Below are 20,350 nucleotides of genomic sequence, written 5' to 3'. Positions count from 1 at the left end.
TGGGATAAGAAAATCCTTAGTTTTTCGTAATATTCAAAGTTTTGTAAACAGGAAATTTATAAAAATGACCACATAATTGATATTCATGTCAACACCGAAGTGCTGACTACTGGGCTGGTGATACAAGACTGTTGGAAAACATATGTTTTGCTCTATTGATTATTTTGTGTTACATATATATAAGGGATAATTGAAATACGTAGATTTTTCCAATTGCATAAAATTTCTAAAATTGCAACTTTTATTAAATGAAACATACAATATTTCAAGAGAAGCAACTTTCCTACAGACAATTGTTTTTATTGTTGATTTTTTCTGATTTCACAGCTGTAAATCATAAAAATTGTCACTTTTATTAAAGGAATATAAAAATAAAAATTCACCACTTCCCTAATTACATGTTATTTAGATATAGGAAGATGTGGTGTGAGTGCCAATGAGACAACTCTCCATCCAAATAACATTTTAAAAGTAAACCTTTATAGGGTACATTCTTATAAAAGCACTGATGTTTAATTTATTTATTTAAAATTTTTATCTAAATTCACATTTCGCTTTAGTTCAATTCCCATATCGCCTTAGTATATTTTTTACCTTTTTTACCTGTAATTCACAACTAATGCGAAATGGGAACACACCGACAGAAGGATAGACGGACGGACGTACAGAATGACTGATAGATGGAGGGAACGGACGGATGGAAGGAAGGACAGACGGACGGACGGACGGATGTATACAATAATACGTCTTGTCAAAATTGTTATGGGCGTGTAAAAACGCAAAGAAATGAAAAAAACTCTTAATTAAAGGTTAATAAGTTTTATACGGATATCAGCCAAGTCGACTTATTTGTATATCTTGTCATTTTTGCTATATTACTTTTATATGTTTGAAAATAACAGATGGAAATTAATAAAAAGAACTTCAAATTCGTCGTTTGTGGGCAATGCAATTACTCCTGTAAGATGTAATGTGAGAATTTTGAAGTAAATGAACAAATGGTAGAGCTCAACATTTTGAAGATAATCATCTGGCCCTTTTGAATTTTCTATGTCTACGGCTGTTTTAAAATAATTGACATCATGCACTTGCATGTCCTCCGCTATGTTAATTGTTCAGCCATGACTAGTTATGTCGGGAGAAATGTAGGGGTTTCATATATATTTATGTAGGACTACCGGTTAGCTATGTCGAGAGCAATGCCGTGTTTTCATATATGTAGACCTACAGGTTAGTTATGTCGGAAGCAATGTCGCGGTTATGTATATGTAGGACTACAGATTAATTATGTCGGAAGCAATGTCGCGGTCATGTATATGTAGGACTACAGGTTATTTATGTCGTAAGCAATGTCGCGGTCATGTATATTTAGGACTACAGGTTAGTTATGTCGGGAGCAATGCCGGGGTTATGTATGTAGGACTACAGAATAGTTATGTCAGGAAAACGTCGCGGTTTTTGTATATAGAACTACCGATTAGGTATGTCGGGAGTAAAGATGCGGCTATCTATATGTAGTACTACAGGTTATGTATGTTGGGAGCAATGTTGCAGCTATAAAAATGTTGGACTACAGGTTAGTTATGTCGGGAGCAATGTCGCGGCTATAGATATTACGACTATAGGTTAGGTATGTCGGGAGTAATAATTCGGCTATATATACGTAGGACTACAGGTTAGTTATATCGGGAGCAATGTCGCGGCTATATATATGTAGGAATACAGGTTAATTATGTCGGGAGCAATGCCGGGGTTATCTATATGTAGGACTACAGGTTAGGTATGTCGGGAGCAATATTGCGGCTATATACACGTAGGACTACAATTAAGGTATGTCGGGAGCAATGTTGCGGTTATGTATATTCAGGACTGCAGGCTAGGTATGTTTGGAGCCATGTTACACTATATAAATGTAGGACTATTGAGTAGGTATTTCGAGAGGAACGTCGCAGCTTCATAAATGTACATCTTTAGGTTATTAATGTCGGTACTAATGTAGCGGCTATATATATGAATGACTAAATGTAAGTAACGTCGGGAGAATTACGGCGACTCAATATATGTAGATTTACAGTTTAGTAATTTCGGAAGCAATGTCGCCAGGTTATTAACGGAATTGACAACAATAAGGAAAACGATACTTGTAGCTGACTGTGCGGTATGGGCTTTGTTCATTGTTGAAGGCCGTACGATGAACTATTGTTGTTAATGTTTGTCTCATTTTGGTCTAGTGTGGATAGTTTTCTCATTGGCAATCATACCACATCTTTTTTTTTAATACTTGTAGACAATTTATGATGATTTTGCATGAGATAAAAAGCTTTTGTAAATCTGGTATCCTTGATTCATTATTTAAGGGGGATTTGTTAGAGTTATATCATTTCGGTCAAAAATGAAAACAGTTAGCTTCTATAAGGATCAATAACATTTGTTTACAAAAAAATATTGGACCGAGAACAACAACAAAGATAAAAATCTTAAATGGAAAAAGGGAATGTGTCAAATTGACAACGCCCAGCCTAATATTTCCATACTTAAATGTTTTTCGGTGTTATAAATTTTTCTCATCAGTTATAGCATGTTATATAAAAAGTACAGATTCGGGTTAATGAATAGATAACTAAAAAAAAAGTTTGAAAATATTAGACAACATTCATATTAATCCATATATTTAAATATTTTGTTGGCATTTATCCTTTAATTGCAACTGCACACAATTAGTGACGTTCTGATGTGTTCAATGTGTTTGCGAGATGAGCGATACAATGGGCGTTATTGTATTCATGAGTATGACCAGGTTATCGAGCGTAAAGTGTCACAATACGTTGATACTTAAATGACATAACTTGGATTTTTATAGTTTGTAATAGTAATACTGGTATTTGTTTAAAAGTGTCAATTACAATTAATTTTTATTAATCTTATTAATATTGTGATATATTTTTCTCAAATATTAATATCGTGAATGCATAGGAAATGTTTGTATGTTTAAGTTTAATGGTCAGTTATGTTTGCTTTTTATCAAAACAAAAATAAGTATACATTGGCATCATCAGGTTCATCGTCTTAAATTTTTGTCATAAATTGTTTTAAAGGCTGGCAGAGAATGTTTCTGTGGTAATGAACTGAGTGTCAACAGGTATCCACCTAAACAAGAATCGGAATGCAATTGTGCATGTTCCGGAGAAAGTACCAGAAAGTGTGGAGGAACTTGGAGGATGTCTATCTATACAGGTATAGCCCCTTTTTTATTTACTGATTTTTGTTTGTTTTCAACTGTATGTGTTAAAAATAGACAAAACTGGATGTAGCAATTTTTGATTATGGACTTCTGTTGACGCACAATTAAAAATTATGACAATAAAGCATTAACGAATCGACGAAAAGACAAATCACATTCGAGAAAAAGGGTAAAAGTAGTATACAACTGTTCGGAAGTCATAAATCAATTGAGAGAATAAAACTCTGGGTTTTCAAACTAACACTGAGGGAAACACATGAACTTTAAGAGGAAAAAACGGAACAACAGAAAAACAACCAAACGACAATGCAACATTAGACGAAACTATCGGGTTAACAGATGCTAATTTCCTGACTTGATAAAATACATATATAAGTAGCAATGACTGTTGTTGTGCAATATGATAGATGCTTTTTGTGCTTCTTTGTTAAATATTTTTGTTTGTTTTTGTTTTAATTGAGATTGTGACCTAGTCATGACTGCTGTACCCCTTTTTTGTCATTTTTAGCTACTGGTATTATATATAAAACAGAAGATGTGGTATGATTGCCAATGAGACAACTATCCACATAAGACCAAAATGACACAAACAAAACAACTATAGGTCACCGTTTGGCCTTCAACATTGACGTCTGTTTTGATCACGCATCTTGTATATATAACGGAATGTAATGCGAATGTCATACAAGTGAGAGGTTCAGCACTTTAAAACCAATATCAAATCATTTTACGTTTGGAAACGAATGTACAAAGTCTGGAATATGACAGTTGTTGTCCATTTGTTTTATGTGTTTTATCATTTAATTTTAATTTTTAATTAGGAACTTTCCGTTTTGAATTAATTTCGGAGTTTTTGAAATTACTTTTCACTGGTACTTTAAGTGGTAATTTAAGTATCGAGTAAAGGTACTATTTTATGTATAATATCTTGCTATTTTTTTTTTATTTCAGTGAATATTTAAGTTTACAGAAACATAGGAAAACATCCTGCAGTTGAAGATCTGTTTACAGACTTTGCTGCAAATGTTTAAATACTTTGAAAAGACAATATTGATTAAAACAAGACATCATTCAAAGTTGATTTTACTTTTTAATTTGTTAAAAGCTAATTTTGTGACATTTCTATACAACTTAACAATGTACGTTAAGTTGTAAGGAGAAGGCCTATTGGTGACATTCTGCTGCTCTCTGTTCTATGGTCGGGTTGTTGTCTCTATGACACATTCCACATTCCAATTCTCTATTGTCTAACAAATACTTATTCAGTGATGAATCTGCGACGTTGGTTTATTTATAAATATCGACAAAAGGAACGTTTTTTTATGTCAAAGAGACAACAACCCGACCAGAGAAAAAAAAAACAGCAGAAGGTCACCAACAGGTCTTCAATGTAGCGAGAAATTCCCGCCCCCGGAGGCGTCCTTCGTCTGGCCCCTAAACAAATATATACTAGTTCAGTGATAATGAACACCATACTAATTTCCAAATTGTACACAAGAAACTAAAATTAAAATAATACAAGACAAACATAGGCCAGAGGTTCCTGACTTGGGACAGGTGCAAACAATGCGCCGGGATTAAACATGTTTGTGAGATCTCAATCCTCCCCCTATACCTCTAGCCAATGTAGAAAAGTAAAAGCATAATGCCAGCTCCGGACTTCAATTAAACTGACTGAAAGATTATGATTTCATCATATGATCGTCTATATAGCGAAAAGTAATGTTAAAGGATAATGTTAACTTCTAATCTTTCTTCCTTATAATGTGTCATTCTTTGTTGTGATGTTGCTCTATAAATTCAGATAAGGATGAAAGATTGTATTCATTTAAACATTTAAAACCGATGCATTTGTTTGCACCTATCGAACGTCAGGAATCTGCTGTTCAGTAGTTATCGTTTGCTGTGTTTCTCGTTTTTCGTTTTTATATAGATTAGACTGTTGCTTTTCCCGTTTGAATGGTTTAACAACATAATTAATGGGACCCTTAATAGCTTGCTGTGGAAGGGGAGCCAAGGCTCTGTGTTAAAGACCGTTCTTTGACCGACAATGGTTTACCTTTAAGAAAATGTGACATAGATTTAGAGTTTACTCATTGCCACTCATACCACATCTTCGTATATCTACAAACGGTTGTTTGTTTTCTGTTCCAATGATTTTACACTAGTAATGTATGGATCCCTTTCTAGCTTGCAGTGGCGGGTGAGCCAGAGCTCAATGTTATAGAACGTTCTTAGATCAATAATAGTAATGTATGGATCCCTTTCTAGCTTGCAGTGGCGGGTGAGCCAAAGCTCAATGTTAAAGAACGTTCTTAGACCAATAATAGTAATGTATGGATCCCTTTATAGCTTGCAGTGGCGGGTGAGCCAAAGCTCAATGTTAAAGAACGTTCTCAGACCAATAATAGTTATGTATGGATCCCTTTATAGCTTGCAGTGGCGGGTGAGCCAAAGCTCAATGTTAAAGAACGTTCTCAGACCAATAATAGTAATGTATGGATCCCTTTCTAGCTTGCAGTGGCGGGTGAGCCAAAGCTCAATGTTAAAGAACGTTCTTAGACCAATAATAGTAATGTATGGATCCCTTTATAGCTTGCAGTGGCGGGTGAGCCAAAGCTCAATGTTAAAGAACGTTCTTAGACCAATAATAGTAATGTATGGATCCCTTTATAGCTTGCAGTGGCGGGTGAGCCAAAGCTCAATGTTAAAGAACGTTCTTAGACCAATAATAGTAATGTATGGATCCCTTTATAGCTTGCAGTGGCGGGTGAGCCAAAGCTCAATGTTAAAGAACGTTCTTAGACCAATAATAGTAATGTATGGATCCCTTTATAGCTTGCAGTGGTGGGTGAGCCAAAGCTCAATGTTAAAGAACGTTCTTAGACCAATAATAGTAATGTATGGATCCCTTTATAGCTTGCAGTGGCGGGTGAGCCTAGCTCAATGTTAAAGAACGTTCTTAGACAAATAATAGTAATGTATGGATCCCTTTATAGCTTGCAGTGGCGGGTGAGCCAAAGCTCAATGTTAAAGAACGTTCTTAGACCAATAATAGTAATGTATGGATCCCTTTATAGCTTGCAGTGGCGGGTGAGCCAAAGCTCAATGTTAAAGAACGTTCTTAGACAAATAATAGTTATGTATGGATCCCTTTATAGCTTGCAGTGGCGGGTGAGCCAAAGCTCAATGTTAAAGAACGTTCTTAGACCAATAATAGTAATGTATGGATCCCTTTATAGCTTGCAGTGGCGGGTGAGCCAAAGCTCAATGTTAAAGAACGTTCTTAGACAAATAATAGTTATGTATGGATCCCTTTATAGCTTGCAGTGGCGGGTGAGCCAAAGCTCAATGTTAAAGAACGTTCTTAGACCAATAATAGTAATGTATGGATCCCTTTATAGCTTGCAGTGGCGGGTGAGCCAAAGCTCAATGTTAAAGAACGTTCTTAGACAAATAATAGTTATGTATGGATCCCTTTATAGCTTGCAGTGGCGGGTGAGCCAAAGCTCAATGTTAAAGAACGTTCTTAGACCAATAATAGTAATGTATGGATCCCTTTATAGCTTGCAGTGGTGGGTGAGCCAAAGCTCAATGTTAAAGAACGTTCTTAGACCAATAATAGTAATGTATGGATCCCTTTATAGCTTGCAGTGGCGGGTGAGCCAAAGCTCAATGTTAAAGAACGTTCTTAGACCAATAATAGTAATGTATGGATCCCTTTATAGCTTGCAGTGGCGGGTGAGCCAAAGCTCAATGTTAAAGAACGTTCTTAGACCAATAATAGTTTACTTTTTTAGAAAACTTGACTTAGATGTAGAGTTGTCTTATTGGCATTCATACCACATCTTCGTTTATCTATAGACGTTTTTTTCTTCTTCTGTTAAAATGGTTTTACACTAGTTATTTATAGGGCCCTTTATATTTTGCAGTGGCGGGTGAGCCAAAGCTCGGTGTTAAAGACCGTTCTTAGACCAATAATAGTTTACTTTTTTTAGAAAACTTGACTTAGATGTAGAGTTGTCTTATTGGCATTCATACCACATCTTCGTTTATCTACAGACGGTTGGTTTTTTTTTCTGTAACAATGGTTTTACACTAGTTATTTATAGGGCCCTTTATATTTTGCAGTGGCGGGTGATCCAAAGCGAATTTCTTAGATCAATAATAGTTTACGTTTAAGAAAATGTGATTTAGATGTAGAGTTGTCTCATTGGCATTCATACCACATCTTCGTATATATACAGACGGTTGTTTTTTCTGTTACAATGGTTTTATACTAGTTATTCATGGGGTCCTTTATAGCTTGTATTTGCAGGTGAGCCAAGGCTCCGTGTTAAAGACCGTTCTTTGACTAATAATGGATTACTTTTTAGAAAATGTGACTTAGATTAAGAGTTGTCTCATTGACACTCATACCAGATTTTCTAATATGTGCTAAGTACAAATTCGTGAACAATCGATGTTTTTCTAAACATGAAATTATTTACTGAATTTTCTTTTTTTACTGGAAAAGGGACTACAAATTAAAGCGACAGTAGTTTAGAGCAAATCGAGGCTAAAAGCAAACACTGATATAAATTGCATGAACTTAAAAAGACGCCAACCAATAATAGTCGACTGAATAAGCATCAAAAATCTTACAAATAGTGATTTATAAATCTTAGTCAAATCAATAAAGAATAAATAAGATTTAAAATGGAAATGATTAATATTTAAAAGAGACAACAACCCGACCAAAGAGCAGAAAACAGCCAAAACCCACTTTCTGCGACGCAGCGAGAAATATCGTACATGGAGAAGGACCTAAACTGGCCGCTCAATGAAAATGTGACCTAGTTCAATGGAAAAAAACACTGTAAAACATATAAATATTGGAAGACAGTTGGTTTCATTAGTAATGCTTTTTTCTTACATAAGTTTGTTAAATTGTTTTTTTTTGTCAAATAAATAAGTTATCCAGGTGCAGCAAAGTCGGAAAAGGTGCAGCAAAATCAGCAATAGTACAGCAAAGTCAGCAAAGGTGCAACAAAGTCAGCAAAGGTAGCAAAGTCAACAAAGGTGCAGCAAAGTCAGCAAAGATGCAGGAAAGTCAACAAAGGTGCAGCAAAGTCAGCAAAGGTGCAGCAAAGTCGGCAAAGGTGCACCAAAATCAGCAATAGTACAGCAAAGTCAGCAAAGGTAGCAAAGGTGCAGCAAAGTCAGAAACCTGCAGGCTGATCTTTTATATCTCTTCAAACTCAAATATTAACTGAAATGATAAATAGCAAGATATCATTCATTAGATGTATCCAAACTTGATACGTACATTTCAACCTATAAAAGATATATATTTAAATGTTTTTTTAGTCAATGACAATAAATCTCAGTTTAATTCTTAACTTAAAAACTATCAATATCATATAGACAAAATTAGTCAAAAAAGAAATTTGTCATTCGAACGTATGCTTGGATCTATAAACGTTGTTTAGAAAAATCTTATATGTATTGTGACTTAAAATGATACATATTGCTGTTGCGCCCGTTTTGTTTTATATAACTACACCGTGATTTCAACTAAAACATTCACTTCGATCAAAATATTTGAACAGGAGAAACGCAAAGGACGACACTAATGGAATATGAACTGTAGATCTTTCCAGATCTCTAATATCCAAATTGATATATTTGGTTTACATTTAGTTTATTCTTGGGTTAATGTGTCTTTTCTTCAATTCTTTTGTTCCCCTCTTTTGGGGCTAAATTTCCATAATTTGAAATAGTACGGAAACAAAAATCATTATTTAAATACGTTGCTTCCAATATTTGCGGTATTTAACACATACAGTTGAAAACAAAACACATTTAGTAAAGGGAACAAAATGTCTATACCTGTATAGATGGACGCCCTCCAAGATCCTCCACACTTCCTGCTGGGATCACCAAAACAATCACGATTGCATTCCGCATCTAGCTTAGGCGGATAATTGGTAACATCCAGTGTGTTGCCACAGAAACATTCGTTACCATTCTGTGAAACAATTTATAACAAAACTTTAGTACTATGAGACTGTATATATTCTTATTGCTGTTTTGATAAAAAGCAAACATAACTGGCTACTCAACATGAACAAATATTTTACATGCATTAACGATCCCGATATTGCTAATCAAAATTCCTACATATATGAAGCTGCGACATTGATCCAAACATTACTAACCCAAAATCCTGCATATATGAAGCCGCGTCTTTGATCCCAACAATACTTACCCAAAGTCCTGCAAATATGAAGCCGCGTCTTTGCTCCTCAAATAACTTATCCATATTCCTACATATATGTAGCCGTAGCATTGCTCCCGACATTGCTAATCAAAATTCCCACATATATAAAACTGCGACATTTCCCCCAACATTACTAACCCAAAGTCGTACATATATGAAGTCGCGTCTCTGCTCCCGACAATGGTTACCTCAAGTACTTAATATATGTAACCGAGACATTGCACCCGACATTACTAACCAAAAGTCCTGCATACATGTTTATATAGGCTTACTACTGCTCCCGACATAACTAACCCGAAGTCCGATAAACATGTATATGACGACGCGCCATGGCTCCCGAAATTACTAACCCAAAGTCCTACACACATATATATATATATATATGTAGCGCCCAGGTGGTCGTGTGGTCTAAGTTGATCCCAGGTGGTCGTGTGGTCTAGCGGGATGGCTGCAGTGCAGACGATTTGGTGTAGCAGAAGCATGGGTTCGAATCCCGGCGAGGGAAGAACCAAAAATTTGCAAAAGCAAATTTACAGATCTAACATTGTTGGGTTGATGTTTAGACGAGTTGTATATATATAAAGTGCAGGCGATTTGGTGTCACGATATCACAGTAGCATGGGTTCGAATCCCGGCGAGGGAAGAACCAAAAATTTGCGAAAGCAAATTTACAGATCTAACATTGTTGGGTTGATGTTTAGACGAGTTGTATATAAATTATGTACACAGCCATGTATCACCATCATTGATGGCGATCCGATGGATACATCTGTTGTAGGGTTGTCACTGACTCAGACGTACTTATGAATATAATTATTTTCTGTGACTGTATCTTACATTAATTTGTAGGATCCTTTACTATAGATAATTTAGCTGATCTGTAACAATAACATCTTCATGCCTTATATATCATGTACTGTAGTAAGCCAATAGATTAAAACTGACGTGGAAAGGTAACATATGGCCACCGAAAGCTCTTTTTTGAGAGCCCAGGTTGTCGTGTGGTCTAGCGGGACGGCTGCAGTGCAGGCGATTTGGTGTCACGATATCACAGTAGCATGGGTTCGAATCCCGGCGAGGGAAGAACCAAAAATTTGCGAAAGCAAATTTACAGATCTAACATTGTTGGGTTGATGTTTAGACGAGTTGTATATAAATTATGTACACAGCCATGTATCACCATCATTGATGGCGATCCGATGGATATATCTGTTGTAGGGTTGTCACTGACTTAGACGTACTTATGAATATAATTATTTTCTGTGACTGTATCTTACATTAATTTGTAGGATCCTTTACTATAGATAATTTAGCTGATTTGTAACAATAACATCTTCATGCCTTATATATCATGTACTGTAGTACGCCGCTAGATTAAAACTGACGTGGAAAGGTAACATATGGCTACCGAAAGCTCTTTTTTTGAGAGCCGAGGTGGTCGTGTGGTCTAGCGGGACGGCTGCAGTGCAGGCGATTTGGTGTCACGATATCACAGTAGCATGGGTTCGAATATATCTTCATGCCTTATATATCATGTACTGTAGTACGCCGCTAGATTAAAACTGACGTGGAAAGGTAACATATGGCCACCGAGAGCTCTTTTTTTGAGAGCCGAGGTGGTCGTGTGGTCTAGCGGGACGGCTGCAGTGCAGGCGATTTGGTGTCACGATATCACAGTAGCATGGGTTCGAATCCCGGCGAGGGAAGAACCAAAAATTTGCGAAAGCAAATTTACAGATCTAACATTGTTGGGTTGATGTTTAGACGAGTTGTATATATATATATATATATATATATATATATATAATGAGTCTAAATTGAAAACTACTTTCAAACCTATTGAAATATATATAGCCGAGACATTGCTCCCGAGATAACTTAACTGATGGAAGTTTTGAACGACATTGACTGGCTTTTCAGCCCTCATACGGTCGGCTCGGTGCCCAAAGATGTTTTGTAAGCTTCAAATATTTTCTGCAGTGGGCCAGAAACGGTGAGGACGCCAGGTCTTTTAGTAGACCGCCATCTTGGTTTACGTGATTTGTTTTGGTTTGATATTTACTATTTTGATGTTTCTTTTCTAGCTAGACTCCACAACGGCTGCTGGCAGGACCAGGTTGATCAGCTTGGCAGCCTGCTAACCACCACGATATGTTGTTAGTAGATAAAGTTTTTACTATGTAGTAGATGACTGCAAATTGCACTTAAACTACGATATACAAAGCCCTCGGACGTCTGCGCAGCATATGACACCCATCCATTCACAATGGGTTTCAGAGTGTCGCTGAAGCTCATAAATTAGTTTGTCGTTGGACCATCGGAAGAGCGTAACAAGTTGTAGACAATGGATTATAAGGAGGTTATTCAAAACGTCCTTTCAGCTGTACATGTAAGGACTAAGACGTGACTGATCAAGTGGAATGTGATTTACGAAATTACTTACCTGTACTCCTACATATATATAGCCGTAAGGGGGCTTCCAAAATAATTAACATGTAGTCCTACTTATATGAGTCCACGACATTGTTCCGACATTACTAACCTGTAGTCCTACATATATATACCCACGGCATTGCTCCCGACATAACTAACCTGTATTCCTACATATATATATATATATATATACCCAAGGCATTGCTTCCGACATTACTAACCTGTAGTCCTACATATATATACCCACGGCATTGCTCCCGACATTACTAACCTGTAGTCCTACATATATATACCCACGGCATTGCTCCCGACACATTTTAAGAGTCATTTCCATGCTGACAAGTTTCAATGTATCGAAATGTCTGTTACCATTGTCAAAAAAACAACCAACATATCCTGAAAAATAAGAATATACACTATTAGCTTTTTGATTTACATATCAAATACATCAATTACAAGTTCTTTTTTTTATAAGGTTATATTTGAGATACTTAATCAGCAACGTTCAAAACTGAATATTTGAAAGCCATGTTTGTGTAAGAACCTAAACATTTCACGAGTTTTATGATGAAAAAAGGCCTTAAGATATATATAAAAAAAATAGTTCTATTATTGTCCATGAGATACTGTCCATCAGTAGCTAAATTATTAAAAAGTTAAGGGACCAATATAAGTTTATTTTGCTGCACAAAGGAAGAACGGGTTAAAGGGGCTTTCGGTGTTGTTGACTGAGTTCACATTTATATTAAAGCATCATCACCTTACATATTTTCAGCACACTCTGTTTTTTAATATATAACTTGATTATCTTTTACTTTCACTATCTTTTTAAAAAAATAGGTTTTTTTATATGATGAAGAGGAAATATCGACATTATTTGGAGTATAATTTATAGAGATTAAAATTGTGGTTTGTCTCATAAACTCATCATAGATACACGATATATAATCAAAACACAACTGTCAAACCGCGAACATACTATGATATAGGGAGGCTCAGTGACTGAGTGGTCTAAGTAGTTACTGGTAATCACTAGCAAGTCAACACTTAGGTTTTGAGTTCGATCCCCGCTCGTTCGGGTGCACTCGACTCCTATCTTAATTGACTAGGATTTTCAGTTTTCCTATCGAAGGTTCGTGGTTTTTTCCGCGCCTTCCGGCTTTCACAACCATCAAAAACGGTTTGTCACAAGATAGCCAAAATGTGATGATTAAACGTAGCGTTAAAACACAAAAAAATCCCAAAAATCCAAATCATAACTATGCTTTAGTACCAATAAGCAAAAACTGCATTTCTTCTGCCACAACAATCAACACTTAAAACACAAACTATTATTAAACAATGTCAACAAATATATTTAGAAAACATGATACTGACATTTTAAAATCTTGCCATTTTTATACATTAACTGTTTAAAAATCCTAGAGTAGAGCTACATGATCTCTATTTCGCACACAAATCAGAATTTTACATTCTAGTTGCTGTAAAGAGTGGAGAGAAAGATACCAAAATAATATGCACAAACAAACTAAAAATCCTTAACTTTTGTTTATTCGAAACTCGAAAACGAAACGTTCTTCTCGATTGCAACAGTATAGTCCATGTATCTTACCATTAACCGTTGTATCGTTAACCTTTTAATAGCAGTCTCTTCTGTATAAAGAGAATGTGTATCGATTATATGCATTTCAAACATTTGAACTAAAGAGTTTCTTACCTAGATTGCCTTTCAATTCTGCAATTTTTTCGTCAACACATTTACATGCTGATTTACACTGGGCAGCAGTTGAGGAGTGGTTGCATACCAATATAACAAGGAGAAATACGTATACACTTGTAGGTTTAATCATGATGTAACACGCTAAAAATAAACTGTTAAATCATCATAACGCACAAGAATATTTTGATAAACATATGTCTGAATCTTATATAATGGATTTAATAGTTTTTAGATAGTTACCAAGGTCAAATCTAAATTATGTACCTCATATAACCAGGTCAAATATAAATAGTTACCTCAAATAGCCAGGTCAAATTTAAATATTTCATGACCCAGAAACAGATTGTTACTCTTATGGCCATCATTATACTACGTTTGTATTAAGAAAGAAAAATACTTAAGATCTGCAAGTTTGTCGATATTGTCAAGGATTATTAATTTAATATTTTTGTCATTTAAAAGAGACTAAATGAAGAACAGACTATGCCTTTTTCTTCTTTCAATGGTCATTTGTCAAGGGAAATTTAAGCAGTTGTCCTCATACTCGTGTAAGTATAGTTTAAATTGAACGCTATGAGTTTTTCTAAAACGTCATCAACTTTACCTTTTCGGCATAATTTGAAGATATAATTTTTTATATTTTTCGGTAGTACCATTTATAAACACAAAAAAGACCGAAATAACACAGAAACTAACAACTATAGGTCACCATACGGCCTTCAGCAATGAGCAAAGCCCATAATGCATTGCCAGCTATAAAAGGCCTATAAATAACAATGTAAAACAATTCACAAATAAAACAAGAAAACTAACGACATAACTTATTAGGATCCCATCCCTGGGACAGTGGTGTAACAGAACAACATAGAAACGAATTATACAAATCAGTGGAAAAGGCTAATCTCATTAGATGAATACAAATATAAAAAAATCTTTCAAAATCCCAGAGTGGCCGTGGCCGGGTACTGGTATATCCTAACAACAGAATGCAGTAAGTATATAGTACCGGCAGATACTGACAGATACATGTTTGTTATTCAAGCCAAAAACAACTACAATGTAAGTAAGAAGTTATTTGTATAAGACTATATTCTTACCAAGATTTCTGTCAAAGTTGATAGAGACCACACTGGAAAAAAATGCACCACTATTATTCTGTGTAACAAATTGTCATTTGCGTCAACAACATTTATTTTTTTTGCAAAATAGTTAGTATAATAGTCCCAGCTTGCATGTAAAAAAACACGGATATTATTCAATCTGTGTAACAGATTGACATTGCTGAGTCAATAATATTGATTTCTCTTGCATTTAATGTTTTACGTCTTTTGAATTTCACAAGTGTTAGTAAAATTGATTTCTTGTCCAATAATACCGTGTGTGGCAAATACTTTTCTGTTTTTAAAACATGCATGTTTTGGAGTGACAAAAATTCGTTGGAAGTACTTGATAGATTGCATGCCCATATTAGTACCGGTGATTTTAAATCTGTTCACAGTTTTGATCTTTCTACACTATATACCACATTGTCTCACATTCTCATTAAGACAAAATTAACACACCTAATCAAATGGGCATTTAAAAAGTCAGAATGTGAATAATATACGTTCAAACTCTTTCAGGTCATTTTAGTAACAATTAACATAACAACTATGTCCATTGAAAATGCTTTGATACTATATCTGCCCTTAAATTTTTACTAGACAATATTTGTGTTCGCTTTGGAGATTCTGTATATCGCCAGGTTATCGGAATTCCAATGGGGACGTATTGTGCACCACTTATTGCGGACTTGTTTTTGTATTGTTGTGAGTTACAATTTAGGACAAATATCAGCAAAGACCCATAAAAAAACAACATCTGATACACAAATTTAATAATACTTTTATATATTATAGCTGGCATGTCAGTTAACTGCTAGTAGTGTGATGTTATTTATCTATTATTGTCATTTCGTTTATTTTCATCGGTTACATCTACTGACATCAGACTCCAGCTTCTCTTGAACTGAATTTTAATGTGCGTATCGTTATGCGTTTGCTTTTCTGCATTGGCTAGAGTTATAGGGGGAGGGTTGAGATCTCATAAACATGTTCAACCCCGACGCATTTGTGCGCCTGTCCCAAGTCAAGAACTCTGGCCTTTTTTAGTCTTATTTTTATATATAGTTTCTTATGTACAATTTGGAGTTTAGTATGGCGTTCATTATCACTGAACTAGTATATATATTTGTTTAGGGGCCAGCTGAAGGACGCCTCCGGATGCGGGATTTTCTTGCTGCATTGAAGACCTGTTTGTTGACCTTCTGCTGTTGTTTTTTTTATGGTCGGGTTGTTGTCTCTTTGACAAATACCCCATTTCAATTTTCCATTTTATGTTGTTTATAATTACACGGTTGTCTTTCTATGTGACAAAAAAAGTATAATTAAGTATTTGCAGTTTATTGTTGAACTGTAATCCATAATAAAATACCCATTTGAACAATGCGTTATCGAAAACTACATGGAAAATCAGCCTTTTATCCTTGGTCGTTATGAGACGCGTTAGTTGTTGCTAGGGTGCTCTCCTCGAGGTCCTCCCTCTTTGTTTATAAAGACACTGAAGCATTGTGCAAGATCGCTCATTTGTTATTTATCTGTTGATGGACAAACATCGGAGAGTGAATACCATCAAATCAAGAAGTTCTAAATAGGAAGTATGACTTGAAAGCGTTTGAGTTTGAATCAAGCGGTTTAGAAGTCATTACGATTGTTGCAGGCTACCGGTTTGTGTCGAAACTGTAATTTCCCTCGAGTATGGTCGCAGCCACTCGAACAGGTAGCTTGTAATAACGTTATGAGTAAGATGCTCCGGAGACTAGATGTTTCGGGAACTATGTGCCTCAGAGACTAATCGTTACAGAACTAGGTGTTTCGGAAAATGGGTGTCTCAGAACTAGGTGTTTCAGAAACTGGGTGTCTCAGAACTAGGTGTTTCAGAAACTGGGTGTCTCAGAACTAGGTGTTTTATGAACCTAGGATTTGTGAAGCTTGTTATAATTTAAAAGTTGGTTGAATGGTAATGATATAATTGTTGAGAAAATCAGTTGTTAGGACCTCGGAGACAATGACATGATTAAGGATAAATTGAGGTTATAGTTTTTTTGTTATTACGTCTTTTTGATACAAAGTTATTAGTGTAAATATTGTTGTTTCTTTAATAAGTTTCAAAGATTAAACGGTGGTCTCGTAGTTTTCAGTAAATCCTCAAAATTATAGTCAGGTTTTGATTTAAAAGATTGATATTGGAGTATCTCAGATTCTGTAAAAACGGATACGAGAGATAGTTAAGAATCCAAACACGTTACTGATAAACATTCAAACATTAGATTAATAGACCACTTTCGAGTTCATCCGTCACCGGAAAAACTCGTCAATTATACCCGCCTTCATGACGTCATTTAAGCGTTCATCAAGCGTCTTAGTGATCGTCATTGTGCAGGGTAAACTAGACTTAATGATTGTTCTATAGGTACTTAATGGCAATTTCATAATGACAGCAATGCTGATTGTCAATTTTGAGAATTCAATTTGCCGAATAATTTTCACAATATAGAATTATATTTTTCCAACCACTCGCTCAACATTGGAATGGAAGTGATGACGCCCCTAAACGCACAAATGACGTTCACTAAAACCAGACTTTTTGACGAAAATGCATCGAACTCGAAAGTTTTCTATTGTATTTATTTTAAACGGGTCAGAAAGCATAGTACTGTGAAAGAAAAGTTAGAGTATATGCAGTTATTTCTGTAAGGCTATGGTATTGATAAACATGCAATGGGTACACGAGTAGAACCCCCCGCAAGCGCGCAATACAGTTGCATTGAACAATGACTTACAAGTAGAGTAAACTCCTCAAACCCTTCAATAGTTAAATAAATGTTTTAAACCGATTATGTGAAATATCATTTTTAAGTGTTCTATCTTATCTATCTATACGACACAAAATGATATGATTGGTTTGTGTTAATAAATTAAATGTACATTTTCAAAGTCCTTTTCAAAAGTAATTATCAAAATTATCTCTTTACAACGAAAGTGGCAAAATAATAGTTGTTGATATTTCCAGCGCCGGACAAATGCCTTTTTTGTCGAATGTTATTGATTTTTACCACAAATGACTGAAAAATATGCTTTTGTCCCAGCTCTGATTAATATAGTTACTTTTTTATAAAAAAGAAAATGTTGTATGATTGTCAATGAGATAACTCTCCACAAGAGACCAAAATGCCACAGAAATTAAAATTATAGGTCACCGTACGGCCTTCAACAGTAAGCAAATCCCATGCCGCATAGTCAGCTATAAAACGCCCCGAAATAACAATGTAAAACAATTCAAACGAGAAACTAACGACCTTATTTAACAGGATCCCACCCCCTAACCTCGGACGGTAGTGTAAGAGTACAATAGAACTGTAGGAACGAACTATACAAATCAGTTGAAAAAAGGCTTAACTCATCAGATGAATAAAAATAGAAAGGCATCTTTCAAGATCAGAGAATGGCCGTTGCTGGATACTTGTACATCCTTACTACAGAAGGTAGTGAGTACAGATCTTAGAGTACTGGCAGTTAATGACAGATATTTTTGTAATTTTAAACCATTAGATAAAGGCAACAGTAGTTATATGAATTCACACTCAAATATAAGAGGATTTCATTAACAAGTAATTAAAAAGTCATGCGTCTAAGACTAAATTCTTACCAAAATGTCAGTATATGTTGATTGAGACCAACTGGAAAGAAATGCAACACTGTTATTCTGTATAACAAATATTATTCAATCTGTGTAACAGACTGTCATTGCTGAGTCAACAATATTTTTCATGCATGTAATGTTTTACTTCATTTGAATTTTAAAAGTGTAAGAAAAAATGATTTCTTGTTCCAAAGTACCATGTGTTGCATTAATAAACATTTCTTCCTTGTTATAAAACATGATTTTTTCCTTGTTGTAAAACATGCTTCTTTTTATATTAATGTTTATAATTACATAACTGTATAAATTTTTAGACAATAGAAATAATTGAATTTATTTTCAAAGTGTCAGAAATCATGTATATATGTGGATTAAGCTGACAATATTTCAAGTGAAACAGGGGTTGGGGTATCCACAGTAATGTGGAAGAAAAGTAAAAGTATATGCAGTTATTTTCTGTAATGCTATGGTATTGATAAACATGCATTTGTTACACGAGCAGATCCCTCCCCGGTACACTTCCATTTTATGTCCTTGGAAGGTGTAAACTTTTCACTAACACCATACACTTTACACCATACACCATTACACCATACACCATTATACCATGCACATTGTACCATTACACCATGCACATTGTACCATTACACCATACACGTTACACATCACACCATGCACAATTACCCGTTCTATCTACAACATCATAAACTACCCGTGAGGCAATTTAATTTCAAGTATTAAGATTGTTATTATAATTGTTTATGTTTACAATCCGAAAAAAATAAAATAAAAAGAACAGAATCACACCATTCCTCATACACCATTCCCCTTACACCATACTTCATAGAACTATACACCTTTACACCATATGCCATACACCATTACACCATACACGTTTTTTTGGGAAGTTTACAACTCGGGTTACTTTGGTAAAATTGCTTACGTTACCATGCAAGCACGTATAACAGTTAAATCGAATAATAACTTACAAGTCGAGTAAGCTCTTCAAACCTTTCAAAATAATTAAAATAAATGTTTTTAACGATTATCTGAAATATTCATTTTTTTAAAAAGTATTATATCTTATTTATCTATAAGAGTTACAATATGATGGTTTGTGTACATGAATTTAATGTCATTTTCATAGTTCTTTACAAAATTAGATATTAATATGACTCTTTACAAAGAATGTGGCAAAATAACAGTTCATGATATTTCCAGCGGCGGTAAAATGGACATTGCTATAGCATAAGCCTTGTTTGCTGGATTTTATTGGCTTTTACAACAAATAAATTAATAGTTATCAAAGGTACCAGGATTATAATTTAGTACGCCAGACATGCGTTTCGTCTACATACGACTCATCAGTGACGCTCATATCAAAATATTTATAAAGCCAAACATGTACAAGGTTGAAGAGCATTGAGGATCCAAAATCCAAATGTTATGCCAAAATACGGCTAAAGTAATCTATGCATGGGATAAGAAAATCCTTAGTTTTTCGAAAAATTCAATGTTTTGTAAACTGGAAATTTATAAAAATGACCACATTATAGATATTCATGTCAAAACCTTTAATAAATGTTTCCATAGATATTAAGATTATTATTTGAAGTTAGTTTGTACCTGTAGAAAATTAAATTCAAACGGGGGCAAATGTAATCAAAAGCTGCGATCAAACGTTATGATTCATGCGCGCTAAAATGTAACGGTCATACACGCAAATATTATGCCCCGGTATAGATAGTACATCATCATATTTACAACAGTAGTGTTTACCGTGCCCGGAAATTTTGAAACGATCCTGATAAACCTATCGATTCTTTAAACTTATTCAAAAGTGTTCCCAATTCAACGCTATAATTATATCATTGAATAATGTGTTTATTGGTATTAATATTGATTAAACTGTAAATTAAAAGGAAACTAAATATTATTTTTATATACATCTACA

The 20,350-nt window shown here is 34.8% G+C and overlaps 1 protein-coding gene across 1 annotated transcript; it reads right to left on the bottom strand.

Moving 5' to 3' along the window:
- Positions 1–8,113: 8,113 nt before the first annotated feature.
- On the bottom strand, positions 8,114–18,451 carry LOC134727295 (sialate:O-sulfotransferase 2-like). The gene is made up of 6 exons (XM_063591672.1): positions 18,403–18,451; positions 14,754–14,785; positions 13,654–13,797; positions 12,208–12,332; positions 9,113–9,251; positions 8,114–8,492 (listed from the first exon to the last, which is right to left on the bottom strand). The coding sequence occupies exons 3-6, from the start codon at positions 13,784–13,786 to the stop codon at positions 8,482–8,484; spliced, it is 408 nt and encodes a 135-aa protein (XP_063447742.1). The 5' UTR covers positions 13,787–13,797; positions 14,754–14,785; positions 18,403–18,451; the 3' UTR covers positions 8,114–8,481.
- Positions 18,452–20,350: the final 1,899 nt, after the last annotated feature.

Source organism: Mytilus trossulus, chromosome 7 (assembly GCF_036588685.1).
Source record: "Mytilus trossulus isolate FHL-02 chromosome 7, PNRI_Mtr1.1.1.hap1, whole genome shotgun sequence".
NCBI classification, from domain to species: domain Eukaryota; kingdom Metazoa; phylum Mollusca; class Bivalvia; order Mytilida; family Mytilidae; genus Mytilus; species Mytilus trossulus.
This window is presented reverse-complemented; position numbering and strand designations above follow the sequence as displayed.